The 22660-nt window shown below is 42.1% G+C and overlaps 2 protein-coding genes across 2 annotated transcripts in view; both read left to right on the top strand.

Moving 5' to 3' along the window:
• Positions 1 to 770: 770 nt before the first annotated feature.
• Positions 771 to 5102, top strand: LOC100376109 (HD phosphohydrolase-like). Its single transcript, NM_001184878.1, is given in 3 exon segments — positions 771 to 1115; positions 3223 to 3448; positions 4787 to 5102. Coding segments are annotated over 3 exon segments (603 nt in total). The 5' UTR covers positions 771 to 950; the 3' UTR covers positions 4999 to 5102.
• A 1029-nt stretch (positions 5103 to 6131) lies between these two features.
• The window catches only part of LOC102809307 (leucine-rich PPR motif-containing protein, mitochondrial-like), a 36372-nt gene continuing 19843 nt past the window's right edge, over positions 6132 to 22660 (top strand). The window contains exons 1-9 of the mRNA XM_085494399.1: positions 6132 to 6271; positions 7179 to 7366; positions 8050 to 8172; positions 8670 to 8791; positions 20008 to 20153; positions 20341 to 20379; positions 20915 to 21002; positions 21179 to 21283; positions 21816 to 21855. Of these exons, the coding sequence (XP_085350525.1) occupies positions 6132 to 6271; positions 7179 to 7366; positions 8050 to 8172; positions 8670 to 8791; positions 20008 to 20153; positions 20341 to 20379; positions 20915 to 21002; positions 21179 to 21283; positions 21816 to 21855 (991 nt within the window). The remainder of the gene's footprint in view (positions 6272 to 7178; positions 7367 to 8049; positions 8173 to 8669; positions 8792 to 20007; positions 20154 to 20340; positions 20380 to 20914; positions 21003 to 21178; positions 21284 to 21815; positions 21856 to 22660) is intronic.

Here is a 22660-nt window from a genome sequence, read left to right as displayed (position 1 = left end):
GCGTTCCCATCATCTCTAATAAATATATATAAATTTCAATAGCAGTTGAGTCCAACCTGCCAACTTGGAAAACCTGGAAAATTTATAAATAATTATATAATGATAAGAAGAATACCTTTGTTGCGCTGAGAGTATCTACAATGAACATCCTAACCAATCCAGCTTTCTGTCGCTCAGAGCACACATTGGAATACCAGCCTGCTATTCTTATTTTTATAAATCGCGCCCTCTCATGGTGAAACGATTCCACGACGTCGCAATGGCGTAAATAAAAAAGGCAATGTGATTTAAACTCGGCAACTGTGTTTGATTGTGTAGTTGTTAGTCATCTAGAATATAGTGAAATTTACCTCAAAACATAATATTCATTATTGAACGACTACAATATATCGACGATTTGAACATTTACGTCATAGAAGCTCTTCGTCACTAGAGGGCGCGCCATATAGGAGAGGTTTGTAGGTTTTCCAATATATATGTCTAATGTTTAGATAATGAATATGAGAAAACCCAATTTTTATTATTTGATCCTGCATTGTTTTTATCTCCTGAGTCACCACGTCTAATTAGTAATTAGCACTTTGATTTTATATATATATATAAATATATATAGATATATATTGTGCATGATTAATAATAAAAACTTATAAAGTTGTGTAAACAAGACGATGTCCGCCCCATAAACTGGCGAGTCGAAATTATCACGACACTTTATCTCGTGACCTATCAGTCACTTTAGCGTAAAAGCTACACATATCGTAAACGGTACTCGTGTATCGACCATCTGTGATGGCTGTCGCAACACACTGACAGATTCACTGAGCACGAAACGAAGTGAACACCCGTGTTCTGCTCCCGGGTCGACAGTGATATTTAACGTACACACCAGGCGTACACACGTACACGCGCTACAGCACAACTCAGGTGTGTCTTAGTCGGTTTCTTTGAAAATGGAAGACGCGTCAACTAAAGCGAGAATCGAATCCACGACCGACGAGGTGTTCGCTTTATATCGTAAACATGGCGATGTGGACTATATCGGTGAACCAGTGACGCAAAGTGAACACGCCGTGCAATGTGCTATGCTGGCCAACAAAGATGGATATCCCGAGGAGGTAAGGAGACAACCATATGAAATTATGGGGGTGGCTGCATGAATGTGAGCAACGAACGAAATTTTTCCCGGTATCTTATCTATGCATTTTTATTTTTCTTAAATGTGCCGACATTTCTTCCCTTGCTATTTAGAATCGAAATCAGAGCGCGACAGAACTGCAGATATCAACACATTATCTGAAATCTGCAATTTAATGTTTTTAGGGGCATTTAGTGGGCATAGCACTAAACTGTATGTCCTGTGACAGTCACGTCACGAAGACACTGAGGTCACTGAGAGGTCACGATGACTTGAACTGGGGGAATTGATTTTCGCAATCATGCTGTAGTAATACTTTTTATTCTTGACTTGTGAGACAAGCACTAGAACAATATTAAAAATTATTTTTATATTTTATTTAAATTAATATTTTATGGTCAGATACAGGCCAGATAAAAACTAAATCTTGTGTAGTAAAAACACACATAAAAGATAGATTTGAGCATGTTTACATTTGGTTTTATATGTCTGTCCCATATTGATTTATATCGCACAATTGTAGACAGGGGGATTAGATTAACCTTTTCACCACCAGACTTTCTCAAAAAAAAAATGTTTGTACTTTTTTTTTTTTTTATATTCTTCAATATTTCTGGATCTTTATAATTTTAGAGCCAACAGAATTTCAGATTTTACTCAAAAAATTTGATGGTTTTTGTTTTCAGACTATAAACAGGGCTATTTTGTGATGAAAAGAGGGAACTGGTGGTGGTGAAAAGTTTGAGTGAGAGGGTCGTCACCTAAGTCCCAAGCGATGATAACAACACACACTTTTAATAACGCAACGGCTCATGAGTAGGCGCTTGTTTGTAGACAATGACACACTATGGCCACAGTCAGCTGGCGTACACGTGATAATAAAATAAATACAATATTTATTTTTATTTATTTACTTTCCTGGGGTATTTGAAACCAAAAATTTTCATTCCAGCTCAGCAGCCAATCAGCGACAGCCTAACAGTCAGATGACAATTTCGGTTTTAAATACCCCAGGAAAGTGTTCTATGTTCTTCGTGTAATTAGGTTTTCGTATGCAAGGGATTTTTTCCTCACAAAAACGCCGAATTTGGTCGAATTTTTTTATCAGTTGGCTTAATATAATCCCAACGGATCGTATTTTTGTGAAAGATTGGTATCTTTGTCCATATTTGTAGGAATCTGAAAACGCGTTTCACAACTTGTCCCTTATTTAGTTTATGCTGCATTCAATATGGCGGCCCCCATATAGTAAATATCGTATTTATTTTATTATCATGTTTGCGCCAACTGACTGTGACTATGGCCATCTGACGCATGCGCAGGTGACGACTCTCCCGTTTTAATATTATTTATAAAAGAATCTTCAACTATGGCGTCATGTAATGTATAATAATTTAGAAAATCTATATTGTGATAAATTTCTTTCCTATTTTATCAAGGTTGAATGTCACAAATAACTTTTAACGTTTAAGGTTGTTTAAATAAGGGGTAATGATCTATCTCAAATTTTTTAGTCAACACAAAATAATTTTAGAGAAAATATTTTTTTCAGATTTTTAACGTCGTAGAAAAGAAAAATATTTCTGGTCAACTCCAAAATGAGTGTGAATGCGTAATTTTTTTAATTTTTTAATTTTTTTATATAAGTGTTTTTATTTATTTTTTCTAAATTTCTGACAAAAACCTTAAAAAAGCCAGGATGCACATCATAACTGATGAACATGATGACCAGAAACATAAATATTTCTTGTGTGGCCTTAATACTACCGGTGCATATTAGTTTTGTCAAGTGGATAATGTTTTCACAGACAAAGTACCAATTATGCTTCTACTATTTTTAGCAACATTTCTAATGTTTGCTGGTAAAAACCGCAACATCATAGCCTCAAATCATATGCATATGGAGAATATATTTTCAAATTAGATTTGTCAGAAGTAAACCTTAAAAATAAAAAATAAATTAATCTTTCAAATAAAATAATACCAGATCTAATTTATGATTTTGATTCATATAATCCAAGTTTTACCCGGTTGATCACTGTAAGGTGAAAATAATAGTACATGTATTGTTTTTACATGTTCCGCAGGTAATTTTGGGCGCACTATTTCACGATATTGGCCATGTGCTTGGAATAGACAGAGGAATGCAGAGAATGATTACGGGTGATGTTCAACTTGGAACAGCTGATCACGACATCGTAGGTGAAGATTACCTAAAAAACCTTGGTTTTCCATCAAGTGTAACAGATATTGTGAGAGGGCATGTTAGTGCTAAGAGGTACCTTGTCGCTACAGACAAGAAGTATAATGATAGTAAGTTCAATTCTCATTTTTTGTATAATCACTTCAGAATGGTATTCTCAGTGTATTTTGACATACAAGAGAAATGATTAAAGTCAAAGAAGCAATATGGATCTTGATGAAAACGTGATTTATCAAAAAATTCAGCACAAAAACATGCCAGTATTTGTTTTTCATCATTGCATTGAATAAATATTGTTTGTTGCCAAAACTATATAAAATGTGTTTTTTATCAAGATGCAATCACACAGTTAGAGGCATCACCTACCTGTTAGCCACATCATCCACCTATTGTCTGCATCGCCCTACAGTTAATTGCATCACCCAGTAGTTAGCTGCATCACCCAGTATTTAACTGCATCACCCTCCAATTATCTACATCACCCAGTAGTAGTCGCATCACCCACCAATTATCTACATCACCCAGTAGTAGTTGCATCACCCACCAATTATCTACATCACCCAGTAGTAGTTGCATCACCCACCAATTATCTACATCACCCAGTAGTAGTTGCATCACCCGCTAGTTAGCTGCATCACCCACCAGTTAGTTGCATCACCCACCAATTATCTACATCACCCAGTAGTAGTTGCATCACCCACCAATTATCTACATCACCCAGTAGTAGTTGCATCATCCGCTAGTTAGCTGCATCACCCACCAGTTAGTTGCATCACACACCAATTATCTACATCACCCAGTAGTTAGTTGCATCACCCACCAGCTAGCCACATCTCTCACTTTTACTGCTGTGGCTTTTCACAAAATAAACCCTTTTAATTATTCCCATATTAAATAGAAAATTAAGTCCATTTGGTCCAAAATTATCAAAGACATTATGGGAAAAAATACACCAAAAATTTTGCCAATCAAACGATTAATTTAATGCAAACTATGAATTTAAATTTGATTTTTAGGCACTCAGTGAGTTTAAGAGTTTGTTCATCCTTGAAGGTCAATTAGCACTGTAGGTAGTCTATTGACTAAGAACCACAAGTACTCCCAAAATGAAATGTGTGAAAAAGTCAAGATCATAGCAGTATATCTACTTTTAATATTTCAGATTAAAAAATATAATTTTTACACACTTTTTTGTTTTTATCTTGTTTTGAGATTAATGTTTCACGTACTGTAGAATACTTTATTTTCGCTTGGAATTTATTTTCACTATTTATTAATAAAATCCAGCGAATATACTTTGTTTCTTATATTTCACATTCAACTCATCAAAAATCAGTGAAAATATATTCCAAACCAAAACACCCAAAAAGCTTTTTCAGTGAAAATTAATTTCAGCTGAGATAAAGTATTCTACAGTACACACAATCAATAATACCTTTTATTTTCAGACTTAACCGTGGCCAGTAAAATGACTCTGGTTCATCAAGGGGGTCCCATGACCAGAGAAGAAGCTGATGAGTTTGAGAAGAATCCTAATTTTGAGGCGATATTGAAGATGCGACATTGGGATGAATCTGCTAAAGATCCATATGTCAAAATGAACCAAATATTGGACTATGTTGAATTGTGTAAAAGGGTCTTGAAAAATAATCTGAAGTGATGTAGATGGATAATATTAAAAGTATGTTTTAATGTAATTATGTAAATTGGATAAATCTATATTGATGAAAATAGAAACACATTAAAAGTGATCTTCTATATTCCATGCAATGAGTTTAGTCTGTCTGTGTGTTTGTCTGTCTGTGTGGCTGTACAAAACTTTTGTTTCTGAAGGAGTTTCAGGCCTAATTAAAAATTGTCATCTTCTCCATGTCATAAAGATACAAAATATTTAAAAAAAAACAATAAGGGAACATTTTTTTGAGAAATGAGAGCCTGATATTTTTTTTGTTTTTTGTTTTTTCACTGGTCAATTTCTATGAGGAGCTATTTAGTTCTGAAAATGTTGCTAGATGAAAGATGATAGAAAAAGTCATATACCGATATAATAAGTTTTCCCTGTGATAATAGTTTTTCATAGCCGGAATATACAAAGGGAAATATTTCAGTAACATGCTTAATAGTGTAAAACGTATGTTAATTTGTTCAAATCAGTGTAAGTTGTTGAAATGTTGCATTGTGGGTAGAGATGAACTGTGTTTGTATACCAGGGAGCAGGTAAGCCCTGTTGGCTGTATCGCAGTCCCTCTATTCCTCTATAGAGAGACTGTGGCTGTATGAAACGATACTTGCACAGTGCTCTCAAGAAATGTGACATATTCAAATATCATTTTAAAAAGGGACTGCTCAATCCCAGGGATTGGACCAAATGCTCATGGGTAATTTAAAATCCAAAACTTACACAAAATATGTTGGCAGTCCCAAATTGACAAGGTCAAGCAAAAATCAAATTTGAAACTGACACTAATTTGCTGGGCTTATAAATTCCCCCCCCCCCCCCGCAGTTGTCAAGGTCAGTTGAAGGTTAAGTCTAAAACTGCTATTTCATTGGTTGAGCATAAAGACCTTCCCCCTCCCCCAAAAAACTCTCTATTTGACCGAGGTTCGTGTTTGAAACTTGGATTATGTACAATTGACTGGCAATAAACGACCATTGTTTAAAATTCATTTATTTATTTAGTATTTTGCTCGTAAGACCGTAATTAAAAACAATAGGAACACATAACACTATCGCGAGCGGCGCTGTTCATTACGCAAGCGCAATGTGCCAGAAACTCACATGTGTAAACCAAAATGGCGTTTCTACGGAGGTCTGCTAGGATCGCAAGATATTTGGCTGCGTCTCCTCAAAATTGTGTTCGAACAGTAATCAGACCGAACCAAAGATTATTTGTCGTTGTTGAACACAATGCCAGGCAGGCGTTCCATTCCAGGTTAGTGTTTTCATCGAGGTAATCTTGTTATCTCTACATGGTGTTTGGGTCATACATCATATATGTATGATAATATTATTACCATGAACTAATATAGATTCATCATAGCTCCATGATTATAACGGTTGATTATCATAGAGAAACTGTGATTATATCCATCGATGACTTAACGTGGCTGTTGCCTTAGAGTAAAATGAACAGTACCCGCAGTGGTAATATCAATACCGCTGCTTATTCGGGGCCAACTCTACAAGCACGTACGCCAAAGTCTACATTGTAGTATTTTGCTTTCGCCTTAGTTTTTTTATTGCCGGTATGGTGGGGTGATCACGAAACCTGATAGCCACAGTACAAGCCTATGCGAGTTACCCCACCCATAAGGACTGATATTCAGTTTCATTTTTACAAAGACAACAAATAGATATGATTTCAATACAGTAATTATTATTATCATCATATGCATATCGTCTACCACGATGTTTTGGTCAACTAACAGATCAACGAATGAAGGCATCGTTTTGGCATGAGCCGAGTGGGTCTTGACTAACGTGAACCCAACTGCTGTAATCTCTCACCAAACATGAAAGATTACTACATTAAAAACATTAATGTAGTAATTATTACTCCTCATCTGTTGATATAAATGCAATTCGCTGTCCTAACAAAAGCCTGACATGTGACAATATCGCTGTAAGAATATATGCATGTTATATACAACACGTATTACGTTGTGGTTCAGTTTAATTAACATGGACAGACAACCCCAGTCACATCCCCAGTCACATCCTATGCACTGCCAGCATATTGTAAAAAATAGACTATAGAGAACACAGGCACCTAATGATTCTGATTTGACTGTCCAATCTCTGTAAAATGAATATTGACTTGAAATACACTTCAATTCCAGCTCTAGATTAACCAACACAGAAACGGCCGTCAGTCACAGCGCCATAGACGATGACTTTGGAGACTTTATAAAAAATATTCAACATCAAGAACATGATATTTTCCATCAAGTCGTATTTTCTGAGAAGCGGTTTGGACGAGTTACCAAATTGCAAGTTACACGTATGTTTGACTCATTGTGCAAAACAGGTAAATTTGTTTTTTAACCAGTTTGCTGATAGAATTCCTATAGGCAACAGTGTTAACATTTGGTTGGTGGAGGAATGTTCATTTCAGTCGTTAACAAATATGAAATAAAAGAGTCGCTGTTATTGTGTGATGTCATGTTTAATAGGATACGTAGGGATACTTATGACATATGTAAAGCATGGTAGTCGTCGCGCTGCGCATGTGCGACATTTGTGTTGATAAAGATTGATTCTCCCACAATCAAATGCGCTCTTCAAATGAAAATCACAAGTATAAGGTTTGACCTGGGTGCTACTTGCGCTGAATATTGTCAGTGACTCCTTCGATACCTGCCAATCACCTAAAAATTACCTAATTAAAGCTTGGAAACGTCTCAGTTGGTACTTGTTGATCTGTGTAACAGTCAAAGTCGCCATCTTTGTTTATATGAGACTCGTATATCTTGCGCATGCGTGGCGTGGCTACTACCACCCTTTACTGGTGCTATACATGTATGAGACAGTAAGTTCTAACATAATCATATTCTGAACTGTAGAATCCAATTTCGAAGGCTTGTTACATATTTTGCATATGGTTTATTTACCAATTCTTTTGTTAATGGATTGTGTCTGTTGTTTCATTTATTTTGTTGCCGAATCAATCAATTTCACAATTAGCAAGATATTCTATGACATTTTTTGAAGGTTTTGCAACGGCAAGAACTGTTCAGCAACTCACAAGGTATTGTGGGAGTTTGATGGCAGAAGTACCGGCTATTGAAAGAACCAAATTAGTGCATGAAATATGGGATAAAGTAGAAGACCTAGGTATGTATGTATGTAGAGATATGAAATGAGTTAAAGAAGATGTTAATAACGTTTTTTTTAATGGTTCTTAGGGCATTAAAATATCCTGCTTCATCAGCAATACTTTGAATTTGGTTGCCTAGTTACTGCCTAGTTACTGCATCCATATTGCATCCATATTTGTAACTTCCTGTTCGGGAGATGTAAAGATATGTTTGTGATGCCGCAACAATGACAGTGTTTTGTTCATGTGATACTTCACGAAACAAGATTACTTTCCATTACCTTGACATCAATGACAACAGATTGTTGATAACACTGTTTCTTCTTTTACTGTTTGTTTATAAACACTAACTTTTGAACTGATGTTGAAAATAATTCATTACTTAGCAGGATGTTTAATTCCAATAATTAATAAGAACAATAAAATGGAAAACCTGAAGTTTAAATGTTATCTTTTACCAATGATATTTTGCAAGTCTGGATCTACTACCATGTATTGGCTATGTTTCTTGTAGGATTTACGTTTAATACAGCTGTGTACAACACCTTACTAGATGTATACCTTCAGAATGAACACAAAACCTCCCCTTCAGAATTATTAGAAAAAATGGAAGCCAAAGGAGTAAAACCAAATTTAGTAAGTATATAATGTATTCCTATTTTGTATGCGCTTTAATTGGAAATACACTTTTAATAGAGCAAATAATGTATTTGCGACAATTATATTTCTAAACTGTTTTGCGAGGGCCTTGTTGAGGGAGATGCTGAATTGTTCAAGTTACAAAAATGACCTTGCATATATTTTAAAAACTGTGTTCACTTTTGCAAAATCATGCCCAAGATATAACTCCAAGTTCGGTTAACTGTTAATTAAAGTCCACGTGATTTCACCGTCTGAGCTAGCATATGCAATTTTATGTGTATGCAAATTGTAACCAATCTGTGTTCGAAAAAATAACATATTTATTTACATAACAATAAATATTCAAATTGTGGGGAGATGCAGTCTTGTGGACATCTGGTCGTTCAGTATAAATATGACCGAAGAAAGTGAGATAAAGCCCAGACTCGCTGTGTGCCTCCTTTCCGACACATACGTTAATATGCCGTCCTATACAGATAGAAAGTGTTTTATGAAGGCAAGAAGGAAACTGAAGAAAACGCGTCAATCGTGCAGTGGCACGGGGAGTGATAAGTTTGACATTGACACGACAGATTTTTCACCAGCAAAGCGTGGAAAAAGAAAGAAATCCAAAGCAAAGGAAACATTTGACGTCGGTGAGTTACCAGCCGAGCGTACCACGGACACCAGTGATAATAGTCCACTCAAGAAAAGGCGTAAAAAGAATAAGAACAAACGCAAGTCGGAGACTGTCTCCTCTGTCAATGAACATGCGATTACAGAAGAAAACCGTTTGAAGGACTGCAGGGGCAAACCAGGAGGCAAACGTAAATCGAAGACGAACCGTAAAGTGGCTGAATCGCCAGCTGCCGACAAAGCAGATGCCGAAGAAACGGAAGTTGGTCACGCTGAAATACAACGTGCCGTCGAAGATGTGATACAATTTTTGCAAGACAATGTTTGCGATTCGGAACCGTCGACATCCGCCACAACTGCCAACGCAGAAAAGCAGGGGCCTGAACATATCGACCCAGCGAGTACGCAACAAAACGTCGATGTCGCCAAAGAAATGGTACAAGAAAATGTATGCGGTACAGAACAATCAACACTTGCGAGTTTCCCCGAAAAACAAACTATTAAAAAACGTGTTGTGTATGCACACGCATCGCCAATGGACACGCGTGATGATGAACTTGTATTGGACGAAAAAACGGGTGAGCTACGACACAAAATACCAGATGACTTCATAGTTGCAACTGACGACGATACAGATTCAGAAATCGATGAAGATCGTGCTGAGAATGACGATTTTTTAGAGCAACGTTACCCACCTGTACTCGATAGCGACATTGAAATTGAATCCGACACAGAAATTGGTGCTACATTCGATTATATTGCCTCCGGCACTGGTGAATGGAGAATGGCCACGGAGGAAGACGGCGATATATTTACTATTCCAGTTTTTGAACCCGAACCTGGACCAACTTTCGAACTGCCTTCATATGCTCGTGAGGTGGAATATTTCTACAAATTTATCCCACCAGAACTGATAGAACTGGCTTCTACCGAGACTAATAAATACGCCAAATATCATCAAAAATGCATTGCAAAAAAATTAAATGCCGGCTGGCGTAATACAAATTTCATTGAAATGCAAGCATTCTTTGGTGTGATGATATGTATGGGTGTTGATCACAAATCAGCAATCGACGATTATTGGTCGAGTGACCCCTTTCTGCAGAACATGGGAATTGCATCAGTAATGACTCGGGCCAGATTTCAAATGCTAATGCGTTATTTTCATTTAGCTGATCCAGTAAATGACCCACGGCGGGATCCTGACATTGAACGTCGCCGTCAACGATCAGAGGCCGACCCGTTGTATAAAATCAACCCGTGGCTGAAACCCGTACTCGAAAATTGTCGGCGATACTACCAGATGGGACAGGAAATTTCGATTGATGAGGGTATGATTAGATTCAAGGGACGGTCCAAGTTTAAGCAGAGATTGCCCCACAAACCCGACCGTGATGGCTTCAAAATATGGCAGGTGTGCGACTCGACAACGTCTTACATTGCAAACTTTGAACCATATTTGGGGGTGAAATATAAAACTACAATTGAGGGGAGAAAGAAAGAAACTGGGACAATCAAGAAGACAACACACCGGTTGCTACAGCCCTTCACAGAAAAAAACCATATTCTTTTCTGTGATTCGCTTTTTACGTCAGTTAACACAGCCCTTGAATTACAAGACAAGAAAGTGTACATGGTCGGTAGTTTTAGCAGACGAAATCGGAAAACCATGCCGCCGCAATTAATTCCTGAAGGGAAAAGCAAGAAGCTGAAATTGAAAATTGGTGAAATGAAAGCAGCAACTAGACCGGACGACACTATCAATATTACTGCATACCAGGATGACAGCGCGCAAATATTGATTTTAAATACAGTCTATCCCCCACTGGCTACGTCGGCAGTAGCAGTAGATGACGAGAGACACGTGCCTGTATCGTTACAATGTTACAGACATCACATGGGTGGCGTGGATCGTTCTAACCAAAGGCGAAAATACTATCACACGGGCAGAAAAAACAATCGTTGGTGGATCTACATGGCCTGTTACCTCATAGATGTTGCATTGGTCAATGCTTATGAATGTTTCAAGGCATTGAATCGCACGACTAAAGTAACGCACAAATTCTTCAATATCCGCACAGGTAAACAACTGATTGGTGGACACTCGAGTAGAATTCAAAAATCCATAAGAGAAGTTGGCTCTCTTCCAAGTAACACGTCATTTATTCGTAGTGAAAACATGGATTCGCACGAAATATGCAGACTATCCGGGCGTCAAAAATCGTGTAAGCAGTGCAGCAAGGACGGGAGAAAAACTGCGAGTGGCCGATTATCAGAAACATCAAAAGGATGCCCAATTTGTAAAGTTCACCTTCACGCGGGCGAATGTTTCGCTGCTTTTCATCACAACATGGCACTGAGGGGAAAACGCACCGTGGGAACACAAACACGAAGTACAGAAGAGCAGCCCTCTACATCAGGCAGACGCATGGGAGCAGCCCGCCGGGGTGGACGACTAAGAAAGGCGTACAACAAATAAATTTGGGACTTATTACAGCGTCACGAACTGTACAATAGTTTGAGTTGGTGAAAATACGTTATCGTTAATTTAGTTTCATGCTCAGTCGGTATTTATACGTTTTAATGTCAGGATAGTTCATCGGGTCTAGTCGGTGGAAATACGTTTCTGCGTGAGTATATATACACGCCAAGTCCCTGCAGTTACGTTCTCGCTAGTTCGTTTTATTTCAAGTCGTTAAATATACGTTGAAATATTTAGTTGGTTAATGTGGTCATGTCGGTGAATATACGTTGCCGTGTGAAGGTAACCCCGATCAAGTCGTTGCAGTTACGTTCTCGTTCGTTTCAGTCTCAGTTTGAGTCGTTAAATATACGTTGTAAGTGTGGACTTACTCATACGGTCAAGTCGGTTAATATACGTTAGAGCTTGAATATAACATCAGTTAAGTCACGGAAAGTACGTTGTAATATGTTACACATGTAGTTCAAGTCGTTGAATATACGTTGCAATTTGAAATGTACGCTAACGGGTCGAGTACGTCAAACACGTTTTCCCCCGTACATGTCCCAAATATCCCCATACTCACGCGTTTTTTTTCTTCTTACTTCGAACTTGCATTCATGTAGTGACCTTGTACTTGCTTGTAATGTGTTTTCAATTAAGCAATATTTATTTCAATGTTTAACACGTGTTTATTGAGACTGTACAAAGGGCAAAACATCGTTACTTAACGACAGTAAAAAATGTGTATTGAAATAAAACGGTGATTTTTTTTATACGAGAAATTGTTGTCCATGGTGGTAATGAAGTGTGTATGCAAACAGATTGCAAAAAATGTGAAAACTGTGGTCGATACAGTCTGTTAACTATGGCCTATTTTTGCAAAAATGTCTGGCAGGATAGCATGCACAGATGCTTGCTACTGTAGTGCATTGAATCATGACCGTTTTTCAACGACTTAACCTGATAGCGTGAAACTCCCCTGACCGGAAAAGGGTTAAAGTTTGAGTTACTATAAATGTGATGTTCAACAAAAATGTATATTGCCCATAACTCAAAAATTCACTACGTTCAATTACCCACCATAGACTCCGGTCAGTCAAAATGACTATTTTGAACTGTAGGCATTAATCAGCGATTCTGCCGGTGACGGAGAGATAGAATCCAGGTCAGGGGAAGCCCCATGACCTCAAGATTCTTTTACCCCTTACGTCACGAACCCACGTGACCGAGGCCACATGGCAACGCCATAGGCAGCCGTCCATCACTCTTAATTTCTCTCCGCCTCGAGTGGAGATGAAATTTAGCGAGCTCTGCTGGATCGCCTGCTTTTTTTTTTCCTGTCCGGATTTATAGCTTGGGTTGTTGCCGCTGCTCGGCATCCGACATGGTAGCTGGTAGGATAAGTTTTCCTTGTCTTTTTTTACCCTCGTGTCGTTTTCCCCTTTGTGTGTAGTATTTTTCACAGCAAAGAAATCAAAATCCGGCGCCACTACGTAGTCACATGTTGATTTCATGGCGGCACCTTTTACAACTGTAATTCGTTTCCCTCATGCATGTCGTCTTTTATTTTTAATGTATTTAGCAATATATAGGTGTAATAACAGCACCAGGGCTCGCTGCCGTTTTTCTTTACGGTCTCCTCGTGTTTCGAGTCGACCGTGCAGTGGTTATATTCAGAATTTACCAGCATAGAAACCGCATCCGAGATACTTTGTCGTAGCTACGTGCGGGTTTCGGGGGTTTTGCGTGAAAGCGTGTTTTTTTCACTGGAGTTCTGAGATTTTCTTTCAGAGCCATCAAGATCGCTGAGACAAATAGGTTAAAGTGAGTTGCGTGTTTTGCATGAGTGGAAAGTCCTCACGCTCGGCTACCGGTACTTCATGTACCGGGACGTCGAGTAAGAGGCCCGACGGTGGAGGTACCGATATTTTTCTCGGTCTCCTCCGCTGATCGGAGGGCATCCTCACAGTCTGTTTTTTTCAGGCGGTGGTTTACCCGATTTTACCGGCTGCAGCGAGGCTGTGCCCCTGGAGGCTTTCCTCCTATGGGGCCCGTTGCGGGTCTCTTTGTGGACCCTTCCTCGCACGGCACCGGGTTTGCCTCCGAGTTGAGGGCTTTGGTCGAAGGACTGTCGGGGCAATTGCGTCCCTGGCAGGCCGGGTAGATCAGACGCAGTCGGAGCGAGCTGTCTCCACTGTGTCCCCTCGGTGGGCAAGCAGGAAGAGACACGAAAGCATGTTTGCATTCAAACACGTCTCTTCCGGGGAACCCCCATTCCCAGTCATGGCTCTCCCACTATTTTGGGGGGTGGCCGAGGCTCAGGCTAATTGCACCGGTCCTTCTCTGGATCCGCGGGCACTGAATGCCAACGGGGTGCTGGCAGCCAAGTCTCCGATCTCGGGGCAGGGCTTTCAGGGCAGGGCACGTGTTGACCCCCCCCCACTTTCAGCCAGCTAGGGTTCGTCGCGCGGTAACGGTACAACGGTAACGAATTTATCCTGGTGTCCGGTCCCCGCTGTGGGTTTTGACTCCTTTCTTACCGGCCCACGGGCGTCCCCAGAGGGAACCGACCCTGTCATGAGACGCACAGTCGAACACGCTCCCTCTCACATATTTTAAGTTAGAGGAGACGCAGTTCACTCGCGTTGGATACAGCCGGTACTCCGGGCGGTCCCTCAGAGTCTTCCATCTATATGACTCGGTGAGCCACGCTTTTGGGGTGAGGCGGAGTATCATCGATCCCAGTGATACGATGTATATACCCCCACCCTTGATCCTAAAGCGACCACCTAAGGTTGCTTCAACGCTTATGGGATCACGGGCGTCGGGATCCAAAGCAACCCCGTCGGCACATCTCTCCCCTGTCCGTCTGAGTGCGGAGTGGGGCTCAGAGCACGCAAACGGTGTTGATGGGCAGCGTTGGTCAGCCGCGGAGGATGTAATGCTTAAGGCCCCCGGGTGGGGATAACGTTAGGCAACATTTCCCACTGGACCAAACGCTACCCGGTCGGTGTATTTCGGGATCAGACCCCATAGCGTGGGATGAGACCAAAACACCCCCAACCGGATTCCAAGGCTCCTTCCCCAGACCCCGGTACCATGAATTTGGCAAACCGGGCAAAGGGGGATAGCCGCGTTCCATGGGTGTCTTTGCCAATTGAGGACGACCCATCTAGCCCTGAGGGCAGAGTTGCTTGAGCGCATTATTATGCGTGCCCAGCACTCTGGTGACCTTGGAGGCAGAACGCACCAGCCTCCTAGACCAGGCGACATTTTTACTGGTGGGCCACCGCACATCTACGTGCGACACCCCCTAGTGTTGCCTGGCTCGCTTGGCCAGGGCCACTACTGTGCTACGAGACGCGGCCTTAGACGCATGTGTTTTCGCCGACAAGCTGAGCCGGGGTACGTCCCCACCTCAGTGACGCAGACTGGATACCCTCCACCCTCTTTGTTCAGGGAATGGTGGGTACAGTCTCGGAGCTTCGGAGTGCAATGAATCACAGGGTTCAGATCGAATCCGCTAGCCAGTTGGTTCTGCCATAGGCAAGCGGAGGGCACCCCAAGCACAGAAAACACAACGCCCTAGGGCGTTGTCCGCTAGCCAGAGTCAGCCAGGAGGCAAGCGCCTATACCCTTCCATGGGAGGGAAGGGTAGTGGCGCGCCCCCAGGGAGGTAAGAGCCAGGTGGTGGCTCCTCACCCTCTCTGGGCGGACGTCTACCCGGCAGCAGGGGAAGCATGTTTGATGCTCACCTCTGCAACCGGGGGAGACAGGCACGTGTTCGGTGAGTGGCCAGGTCACAACTTAGTGACTACTTCAGGCCTTGGGGAACTCGCCTCATGGGGGAAGGGAGCCCCCTCCCCCCTTGCAACTGCCGAACACATGGCCACACATCCCTGTCGTACACAGATTGCGCCGGTGTAGCCCGGTTTGGTGACGGCGGGTGACCGACCCCTGGACCCTCCCAGGTGGTGACATCCGTTTACGGCATACCGCTGAAATCTCCACTTCCCCCCGTCAGTGTCTCCCCTGTTGGGCACTGCCAGGGGACTCCCACAAGGCGGAAGCAATCAGACAGGAAGTAGCAGTTTGCTGGGGAAAGACGCCATACACAAGGTACATCAGCCGGAACTAAGTCCAGGCTTCTACCCAAATGTGTTCGTAGTACCAAATCTACAAGTGGCAGGCGTCCAGTTTTGTACCTAGACAGACTGAATCAGTACGTGCCCCTCGATCGGTTCCACATGGAGACACCATTCAGGGTTCTTCTCTCCATCCACCGTTTTGACTGGCTAGCCCCGCTAGATTTAAGCGGGGCCTACCTGCACGTACTGATGCACCTAGCGAGTTGCCATCTCCTTCGAATCGCCCAGCTGGGCCAAGTATTCGAACTTCGGTGCCCCCCCTCCGTTCGGGTTAGGCACAGCGCCCTACGTGTTCACCAGAGGGATGAAACAGGTAGTGCTGCTGCTTAACCAGATGTCGGTACACCTCAATCCGTACCCAGACTACTGGTTACCAACAACCCGGGCAAGGGGTAATAGCCAAACGCATCAGGCTAACACAGGATTTACTTCACCAGTTGGGCTCGTTAGTAAATCGACAAGTCCCACCTCGAGCCAACGCGCAGTTGGTGTCCCTGGGCATGGAGTTTTGACACAGAGGTAAGCTTGGCTTAGCTATTTCAAGCGTATTGCTTAGCGCTAAGCAGCCTAGCCGAATGCCTAGTCAGCGTTCCCTCGGTGTCCCTCCGTGAATTAATGCGGATCATCGGAATGATGACCTCGGTTCGAAGAGTCGTTCCCCAGGCCGCACTACGCAGCTGCCCGGTATAACACTTGTTATAACGCCGAGCTCTTCTATGGGAACTAGATAGGTCGGGTTTCGATCTCGGACCAAGTGAAGGAAGCCCTGCCCTGGTGGTCGTCACTGACCAACCTCGGGCAGAGGGGCCCCCTTGGACCCGCTCGCCGCAGGTATGACTCTGGTAACAAATGCCTCCCCCCAGGGTTGGGGAGTGCATCTATTGGACGAACAAGCCCAAGGATATGGCTCCCGCATAGTTTTGGGACCACCATATCAACCGGCTCGAACTGTGAGCAGTGTACTTAGCACTACCACGCTTTCTACCCGTAGTTCGAGACAGAGTCCTGCTCCGCACAGACAACGCAGCGGTGGTCTCCTTCAAGAAGGAGGGGGGGACGCTTTCCCCATCGTTGTCAGTCCTAGCGGAGCAAAATCCTCCTTTGGTGCCTGGAATACAATGGGGAGCTAACCGCACACCACCTTCCAGGGGTGAGGAACAGTCTGGCGACGCCCTTTCAGGGCGACTCCGTCTCCAGAACACGGAGTGGCTGATACCCCAGTGGGTAGCCTCCAGGCTGTTTCGGCTGTGGACGGTCCAAGGTTAGACCGTTTGCCGCACCCCGGAACACCAAGCTCCCGACGTACGTAACACTCCTGCTGACTCCAGGAGCCTGGGCCAGGGTCGCTTTGCTACCCCGCGGATCCACTTAGTTGTGTACGCTTTTCCTCCCTTCCCGCTAGTCCACCGGGCACCGGAGAAGACTTCGACAGGTGCACACCTGCATATTATCATTGGTCGCACCCAATTGGCCGAACAGGGCCTAGTTTCCACTTCTGTCGGAAACGATAGTCGAAACACCAGCAGTGCTTCCGGACTTACCGGACATGCCGTCCCAACCAGACGGCGCACTACCACGAGCCCGGCGGGTATCACTTACCCGCATAGAGGCTCTCATTAGACCCGCCCATACGAAAGCTTTATCTGAGCGGGCTGCCAACGTCCTGGCCAGGGCGAACTGGGATTCCACCAATGCAGCCTACATTTCTAGGCTGCGAGCATACACTGGTTAGTGTAGCGGAAGGGAGATTGATCGATACCATCCCTCTATTGGCCAGGTAGCAGGCTCCTTCGTCCACCTGTTTGACGAAGTGGGTTTGTCCTACGCAGCGATCGTTGGCTACAGGTCGGCCTTGTGCCCCACCATTCAAATGTACGGGAACAAGACTAACCGATTGTCCTACTATTAGGAGACTATTTACTGCTTTCCAGACGCTGAGACCCCATGCAAGGGAACTGCCCAACTGGGACTTGTCGGCTGTGTTGTCCGCTCTAAGCAGACCGCCTTTTGAGCTTCTCCAATCAGCACCACTCAATTTTTTGATGTGGAAAATAGTCTTCCTACTGGCCCTCGCCTCAGGTAGGCGCCGGTCAAAGCTAGGCGCGCACTATCCGTTGCGGACGGTTGTGCCGCTTTTATGGGCGATCAAGTTGTACTAAGACGCGAATCGGGTTTTCGCCAAGAACCAAATCCCAGGACACTATCCTCAACCGATCGTCATCCCCCGGCTGGCAAATATTGTCAGTCCGGAAGATCAGGAGGAGTTGCTTCTCTGCCCGGTCCGAGCGCTGAGTTGCTACGAGAACCGTACCAGGTTTTCTAGACGGGGAACCAAACACATGTTTTTGTGTTACGGCCCTGACAAGCGGGATAAGCCGGTTTCCCCGACTTCCATCCCCAGGTGGATTACTGCGACTGTACTGGAGGTCTATAATACACTATCCTCCTCAACACAGACCTTGCAGAGACACCAAGTACAAGAACATGAGGTCTGTGCGATTGCTAACTCACTAGCGCTAGCGTCAGGTGCCCCCCTCAAACACTTTCTGAGGGCAGGCTTCTGGAGAACGCAGAACGTCTTCATCAACTACTACCTAGGAGACACCCAATCTGTTGAGCAGGGTCTCTTCAGGTTAGGCCCCGTCGTAGCGGGTCAGGCCTTGTTTGCTGACCCAGCCCGAACGACTGCAGGGGCCTCTGCGCATAGGCGATAAGTCAGTCTCTGCATCTTTGCGGGCAGATTGTCTGTTCCACTAGCACTTCCTGGAAGCTCCCAGGTTTCGCTTCTGTCGACCTACGTCCTCATGCGAACTGTTTCGGTCCTACTTCAAGCTTATCACCCCCGAGTTCGGCTTGGGTCTAGCTTTCTCGGGCACACCGAACCCTGTCACCACAGCAGCATTGGCTTCTTGCTTCTGGGACAGCACAGGCAAGGTAAGACACCACCCTTCTTGGGTCTTAACTTAGGTTTTTGGGTTTGTTTTTCATCCCGGACTGGGGGAAAGTCTTTCATCATTCTCCTTTTTTTCTGTTTGCTCGGAAAAACCCGCCACCTATCGGTGTCTGACTCTGCCTACAGTTCAAAATAGTCATTTTGACTGACCGGAGTCTATGGTGGGTAATTGAACGTAGTGAATTTAGGCGAGGGTTCTTCGAACCCGCCTATTCACATAGTTCATACCCACCATAGACTCCGGGTCCCCCCCAACCTCCCCACTCTTTCCGTCGCGTTGGTCTAAGTCCTCGAGGCGGAGAGAAAGGAACCAGAGTGATGGACGGCTGCCTATGGCGTTGCCATGTGGCCTCGGTCACGTGGGTTCGTGACGTAAGGGGTAAAAGAATCTTGAGGTCATGGGGCTTCCCCTGACCTGGATTCTATCTCTCCGTCACCGGCAGAATCGCTGATTAATGCCTACAGTTCAAAATAGTCATTTTGACTGACCGGAGTCTATGGTGGGTATGAACTATGTGAATAGGCGGGTTCGAAGAACCCTCGCCTAATTCTGTTAACTGTTACTTGATTGATCGTAGAGTGGTTTCACAAAAGTAGACGTTGTTTTTAAAATATGGGTCTGGTTATTATTGTGAATCAATATTTTCATAACTCAGCATGATTTTTCAGAAATTTGTTCAGGCAAAAACTTTCTTGTGATTCACAATGTATTACCTAAAAGCCATAGTGAATCTAGGTTTAAAAATGTCATCTGCTCATGCTGTTGTTTCATGCACTGTACCAGGTCAGTACTATTTTAGTAAGATATCATAATCGTGACAAATGCTAGTGGACTGTGGCACCCATCCATCCATTTCTTACATTCAACCCCAGGTACGCTTTGAACTTGGTATGTATGGATTTAAAACAACAACTCTGCTAACAGTGATTGGCTGTCTGTACATACATGTGGCGACATATTTTCGAGGGCCGTTCGTTACACATTATCAACATCATTCACTCATGACTTGACTTATTATTGAATTCTCAGGCTACATACAAAAAACTAGTTGGCGTGCATTGTCAGCAAGGTGATATGGAAGGGGCACGAAGGGTGTTAGAAATCATGAAAAGTGCAGACATGCCAGTGACGAACACAGTATTCAGATACCTCATCATGGGCCATGCCAGGGCTGGGTGAGTTTATTCATCTTCATTTGTTAGAACATTATTTAGATTATTAATATATTGGAAATCTTATCAGGCACATGTTGTTTCTTTTGAAAAAAAAATTTTTTTGTCAGCTAAAATAAAAGGTGTTATTTTAATAGTCCCTCAATTCTAGAATTGCTGTATACCAACTTTCAATCATGTTTTGTTTCAGAGATATGGAAAGTGCAAAAGGAATATTGGATCAAATGAGGTGAGTATGATATGATATAAAAATAATATAGTAAAAGATAAAGTTTTACAAACATGATTTTTTTTTCTAAGATTTTTCATAATTTGATAACCAATTCTGTTCAAATTTTGGTGCAAATATTTGTAGTCATCACTTGATGACAAAAACTCAATGTACATGTACATATAGCAATCTCTGTTTTGTTACCTGTTTTGTATTTGATGAAGCTGTGCTCCAAACAGACTCCGGCTTAAAGTGGGACTGTGCAGTAAGTATTTGGAGCAAACATGATGGATAAAATAACCAGTCAGTGCTGAAATGCATTCTTACCTAAAAAAAAATGTTTAATAACTTTTTTTTTGATGCGGGTTAATTAGTAGGATCATTTGATGCTTGTGAAGCACATTGCTGACAAGTGGTTGATGACCTATGTTGCATAAAACACATGGCTGATTGACGGACATTTAAAATTACAAAATTTGGGATTTCGTACTGATACTGCCAGGCCACTGTAAATGCCCTGCTGCTTAATAATTCCATATATTTTATTTGATAGGAGTGTTTCTTTAGAGCCCTCTGTGAAAACCCACGTGGCGTTGATGTGTGCATATGCAGAGAAAGGTGATATTGACAACATCAGAGAGGTAAATGTAGTCAAAGTGAATTTAATAAAATTTTATGTTGGGATCTTGGCTTGCATGGCTTTTTTCACTAAATTCACAGAACACCTTAGTTTTACAAAGTCTGTATGCAGTTTAATTTGAATCTGGCAGATGTGGTGATGTAAAATCTCTGTAATAAGTCTATTTTTACCATCTAGATACTGACCAATTTGAAGACTGAAGGCAATGCTGTTCCGTCTATCTATCTACTGTCTGTCATCCACAGCCTTGCAGCCTCTGGTAACAAGCAACACATACAAGAGGTTGGTTAAAAATAAAACACTTACTCTATCATGAAAGATACAATATTTACTGGTATTATATGTATGTATAATGACATACTGTGAAAGCATTTAGTTTTCACAAGAATTTAATTTCACCTTTTTGTATTTTTGAGCATATTCACAGAGTTTTCAATTAAATTGTTTGATTTACCAGCGAGAAAACAATTATTTCCACATTTGTAAATTTACTTGTTCACATTGATTTAATTTTTAAAATTAGCATAATTAATGAAAAATTATTTACTAATTATTGCGTTGCCAGTTTCTGTATGGAATGTATTTATGTATGTAACATACATGTACGTATATTTCATAGTGATACCATTTCTAGTATGTCAGTTCTAAACAAGAAAACTGTCTAATATTGTGATAAATATTACCTCAAACACATATAATTGTGATGCTATTGTGGTTTTATATGCAGATACATGTACATGTATTGTCCACAATCATTGTGTACGTTTCTTTTACTTCTGCTTATAAAATTAAATCATAATTTTTTACATTTCAGATCTTGGATCAAATATCGTTTGAATCTCTGTCCCAACCAGGTAAGTTTCAGGGTGGGGCGGGTGTGTGTGGAGAATATTATTAGTAGACTGCACAGTGTAGGGTTAGTGTAAGACTTTGATGAACCGTCGTTATAATAACAACTTACAGTTAGTACATTTATCATTTATGTCCTACACATACATTAGTGATGTAAATTTGTTTTCATTTGATTTAGTGTAATTTGGTCTCACACATACCAATTGTTTGAGAAATCTCATTCTGTGCTCTTGAAAGGAGATCAAGGGATTATATTAGTCTTTTCTGATATTTGTATCATGTTCTACAAATTTCGTTTACTGTAAGACCTTGCTTTTTGCATGAAACGTGGGATCTCACAGTGAAACAGAAAATGGTCTTTTGAAATTATAATTTATTTCAGCATACTCCATTTGCTCTGTTAGAACTGGATCATTTGAATTTTACTTTATATCAGAGGTACATTACTTGGGGTTTGCAACTACGGTGACATGATACCAAGATCCAGTTTCAATCTCGCTCTCGCTCTCGCAAAAGCGTTCCAACTCAGAAAAATGCGATAGCGCATGCCTGAGGTAACTAGGATACTGGGATGTCCAGGTGTATCAGAATAGCTGCTCAGGATATTTCTGTACATTTTCGATGTATTACATTTTTCACTATGAATGTGGTTATACATGTTTTATTACAACCCGCCTATGTCATGTCAGAAGGTCGTAGCATCAGTCTCGCTATCAACGAGATGAGACTTGAATGGGGATCTTGGCATGATGTCACCATACAGTACTATGCGCGTTGCAAACCCCAAGTAATGTACCTCTGTTTATA

Source organism: Saccoglossus kowalevskii, chromosome 2, assembly GCF_978046115.1.
Source record: "Saccoglossus kowalevskii chromosome 2, keSacKowa6.1, whole genome shotgun sequence".
In the NCBI taxonomy this organism is placed as follows: Eukaryota; Metazoa; Hemichordata; class Enteropneusta; family Harrimaniidae; genus Saccoglossus; species Saccoglossus kowalevskii.
Note: the sequence above shows the minus strand (reverse complement) of the source record. Positions and strands in the feature narration are given on the sequence as shown.